The sequence below is a fragment of the Geospiza fortis genome, unplaced genomic scaffold, assembly GCF_000277835.1.
Source record: "Geospiza fortis unplaced genomic scaffold, GeoFor_1.0 scaffold32, whole genome shotgun sequence".
In the NCBI taxonomy this organism is placed as follows: domain Eukaryota; kingdom Metazoa; phylum Chordata; class Aves; order Passeriformes; family Thraupidae; genus Geospiza; species Geospiza fortis.
Window position 1 is genome coordinate 967,928 of NW_005054428.1, and position 4,554 is coordinate 972,481.

The 4,554-nt window shown below is 50.3% G+C and overlaps 1 protein-coding gene across 1 annotated transcript in view; it reads right to left on the bottom strand.

The window, feature by feature from the left end:
• LAPTM5 (lysosomal protein transmembrane 5) overlaps positions 1 to 1,284 on the bottom strand; it is a 26,766-nt gene extending 25,482 nt beyond the window's left edge. The window contains exon 1 of the mRNA XM_031061859.1: positions 1,151 to 1,284. Coding sequence (XP_030917719.1) covers positions 1,151 to 1,237 — 87 coding nt within the window. The 5' untranslated portion in view covers positions 1,238 to 1,284. The remainder of the gene's footprint in view (positions 1 to 1,150) is intronic.
• Between the last annotated feature and the right edge of the window lie 3,270 nt (positions 1,285 to 4,554).

Below are 4,554 nucleotides of genomic sequence, written 5' to 3' on the forward strand. Positions count from 1 at the left end.
GATCCAAAGCCCCTGCACTGATGGAGCAAATCAACCAAGGTATAAATCCCCTTTTCCCTTTCCCTCCCTCTGCCCAGCTGCAGCTGCACCATCAGAAAGGGAGAGAAGAGGCAGGGGGAGAAATGATGGGTATTGTGTGACAGCTCTTGAAGCAAGACAAGACCTATCCAAAAATTACCCTGTTTCCCAAGGGCAAGAGGGATGGTACAGCTCCTGCTGCTCCAGGGAAGAGGGGGGACCTTGGAATGTCCTTCCTGTGCCACAGCTGCCATTCCCATGGGATTTCTGCAGGCTGCAGCTCTCTCCAGTGCCCCTCTGCTGGGCAAGGAGTGCTGAGAGCCCCATTATCACCCCGAGGGCCCAAAACCCTGACTGTGCACACCCAGAGCTGTGGGGGGACCATGGAATGTCCTTCCCGTGCCACAGCTGCTGATCCCACAGGAATTCTGCAGATTGCAGGTCCCCAGCTCCCCCTCTGCTGTCCCAGGAACCTGTGACAGCCCCGTTACCACCCCGAGGGCTCCCAAACCATGACTGTGCACAGCCAGGCCAGCACAGGGATTATTTTAATAACCCAGCCATGCAAGAAACCACATCCTCAGGATGGTTGAGAACACCTAAAGGTCCTCAGTGCCACCAGGAGCGTGGGAGAGAGGGACCTCCAGGCTGTCCTGCTCTGCCATCCCTGCCCTGAACAGCTTCTAGACACGGCCACAATCCCAATGGAAACCAAAGAGACCCAGAGGAAGCAGCTCTGCCCATCACCCTCTGCTTATCCAGCTCCCAAATCCCTCCAGTGCCCCATTCCCACATTCCCACTGCCAGTGCTGCCCATTCCCCCCCAGCAGGTTCTGGATACCCTCAGGTAGGAGCTCCTGCACTGAGCAGAAAAACAGGAAGCAGAGTGAGTTTCCCTGAGCTCCAATTGGCAGAGCCCGGAAAAAAATGTTCCAAACCCCTCCCAGTGCAGCGAATTCCACTTCTCCCTGTCCCCCACCACCTTTTGTTCATCCATCTAAACTCACTGGGTTTTCCTCTTGGGAACAGAGAACATTCCAGTGTCAGGGAACCCTGTGAACCACAACAATGCACCGTCTGGAGAGGTTCCACCTCTGTTTTCCTGTCTCCCTGTCCCCCATGCAGGACTCACCATGTGGAAGATCCCCAGGGCCACTGTTGCTGTCTTGATGTTGAAGCAGCAGCATTTGGGGGGCTCAGGGGGGGTTTGGGGGGTCATTTTCGGGTCCCTCTGAGCGCTCCTGAGATAATGAGGTCGGATTTGCAGCCGCCCCACGGAACACGAAGTGAGAGCAGCTCGGCTTCCTTCCTGCCCTCTGAATGTGTGAAGTCATCTACAAAGTCACATGAGGCCTTTGGGTTTCTCAATCACAAAGAAAGCAAAACTGGGGGGCTTTTTGTGCACATCCAGCTGGGAAATCGGAGCCCCAGTGCAGTGTCTGACATGAGGTGTCAGGACAGGACCATCAGGAGCAGGATGGGGCTTTGTCCTACAAAAATCCTCAGGGACAAAACAGGGGCCAGGAATTTCACCTCAATGTCACCCTGCTGTTTTTGCAGTGAAGCATCCAAGTTCCTCCCTTTGGAGCTGGCGTTCCCTGCCAGCAAAGGCTCCGTTCCCTGGAGCTGCTGCTGGAGCAGCCCTGGGCTCTGCGAGGAGGAGGAGGATGGCAGAGGGTGTTGGTGCCCTTTTGGGGCTACTAAAAACACTGGACAGACAAAACTAAGGGAATAAAAAGCAGTTATATTTATTGAAGGGCTTTCAGGTATACCTTTTGGGCAGACAAAGCCCCCCAGAGGCTACAAAAATGGACCAGAAGTCCAAAAATGGACCAGGGTTACAGGTTTGCACACTTTTATAAGTTTGGGCCATTTGCATATTGAGGGTTACTCCTCCAATTACAGCTTCAGGTAATGAAGTCATCGACCCCAACTTTGCTGCCCCCAACTCACTTTTGTTTCCATCTCTCAGGGCCTGAGGCAGTGAGGTGTCCTTGATTGCCAAGCCTGGAGAGGAATTGATGTGTCTGCCCAAAATGGGGAAGCAGCAGCTCACACTGTACATGGAGTTTAGAGTTACACACTAAGGAACTGCAGGATTACAAATGTATGAAAAATATAAAAGCTAAAATCCTGCGGCATCAGTGTTGGCTGGGGTATCTGCAGCTCTGGTCCCAGCTCCTGGGGATGTGATTTGTGTCCTCATCTCCTGGAAATGAAACCAGCAGGATCTGAGCATGGTGGCTTTGTCACTGTGCAGGACATCGGGGTGTCCCCCTGTCTGAACTAACTAAAATGTGCTCTTTGACAGAGATTTTTACCATTCTCATTAAAAACCCCATTTTTAATTCTCTTTTCCTCTTCCCCCACCCCATGGGACAGAAATTCTCTCTTTAGACCCCCGTGGAGTGGATTGTTCAGAGTTTTGGGCTTTCTGACAAATTTTGATGTGTCCCAGCAGGGGACAGCTCTCCAGGAGGGAAATGCAGGTAAATAAAAGGAGAATTGGGCTCACATGAGCTCTTGTGGGTGTCAGATCCCAAAAACGCTCCCTGGGTTTGCTGTTTGATGCCTCCAGGAGCGTTCCCAGCACAGCATCCCTGCAGTGATGCAGCAGAGGGGCTTCTTGGTTGTTTTTACAGAATTAAATGCAGAGATTCCACCTGGGTGCTTCACAAATACAATCCAGCTGCAAATACTCCTTGATGGATCCTTGGTAGAGCAGGAAGGTGAAATCTCTTCACCAGCAGGGAAAGCACAAAGCTGCAGGTGAGGACTGAGGGCACCACATCCACCAGCACCCCTGGAGCTGCATCCACCCGTGAGAAATAGCCTTAAAAATCAGGTTTATTTTCACAAATAGATCATTTTGAGCATCTTTCCTTTACAAACCAGATGCAAACACAGGCTTGGCTTTGCCTTCCCCACATGAAATGTGTTTTCTTTAGGGGCTGCCTCCACCCCTGATAAATAGGGCTAAAAATAAGGTTTATTTTAAAAAATAGATCATTTTGAGCATCTTTCCTTTACAAACCAGATGCAAACACAGGCTTGGCTTTGCCTTCCCCACATGAAATGTGTTTTCTTTAGGGGCTGCCTCCACCCCTGATAAATAGGGCTAAAAATAAGGTGGGTTTTTTTTTTAATAGATAATTCTGAGCATCTTTCCTTTATAACAGGCTTGGATTTGCCTTCCCCACATGAAATGTGTTTTCTTTAGGGGCTGCCTCCCCTCCAGGCCGGTTTGTGGAAGGAGGTGCAGGAGGATGAAGGATTTCCGGCAGATCTGAAAAGCTGGTTTATGATCTGACCCTGCCCCTCGTCCCCTCAGGGGCACACAGAGCTCTCCTTGTGTGCCAGAGGATTCCAGACCCAAACTGAGCTCTGGCTGAGGAAAAGCAAACACAGACACAAGTCTGTTCCATTTCTTTTAGAGTTGGTGCTGCAATGAGCAAGGCATCCATGTAGTGTGAAATCCTTGACCGTGGGTGTTTTTGTTGGGCTGGAGACAAAGCTTTTGCCATGAAATATTGACAAACAGTAGGCAAATTTTTCATCCCTTGTGGCAAAACTGTCCAGTGGTAAAACCTCGCGGTAAAACCTTTGCAGCGGTTCTCCTCTATTGGTGGCGGGAACCGAAAAGGCAAATCCAGGAGCATCCTCTGGATGCAGTGAAATGCTGAGAAAACAATTTTTTAAGTTGATGACAACAAGAGGCCAGTCTCTTGGTGTTACTGTTAAGTCAGGAATGACAGAGTTAGTCAGAAGGCTGAGTTGCACGAGCACGCCGTTTTCACTGAAACTTCTTCTTTTATAAACTGGTCCGATACAGGTGGATCTGATCGGTCATTTAATCAATACATGATTAGCTAATTAACAAGACACCCATTTGTAAACAACCTTATGAGAATAACAGGAAAACAGATTGTTAGGAAAACACCACCTGCAGGTTGTTTTTAATATTTGGCTATCATTGTTTATCTCCAGCTCCCTAAAGCTTCCCAGGCCGATTCTGGGAAATCTTATCTGGCTTTCTCTGTCTCTGACCAGGCTGTCACATCCACATCTTGGAATCTTTGAAAGTGAGGGAAGTTCAGGCTGCAGAGGCCCCATGTCCTCTGTGATCTCGTTGATGTTCCTCAGGCTGTGAAGCAATCTCCAGGAATCAGAAGTGTTCTATGAATGAGAAGAACTGGGAAAAGCTGGGCCTGGGGTGCTGCTGGTGCCTGGAGGCCACTGAGGCCTTGCAGTGCCACCCCCATGTTCCCTCTGGGGAGTCCAGGGTTTAGGAGGTTGCTCTGCTCAAAGGGACACAGCCTTGGCTGGGCACGGAATGCTGGACATGGATTTGAGGTGTTTTGTGGTGCTTTGTCTGTGACTCCTTCCGGGCAGCAATTCCAGCTGGAATTTCTCCTTGGAGAGGTCATCAGAGCATTTCCCACCAGGAGAGGCTGGGACCAGGCCCTGTCCCTTGTCCCCAGAGCAGGGAAGAATTCCAGCTTTGTGAGAGCTGCTGCTCAAGGAAAGCTGGGCTGG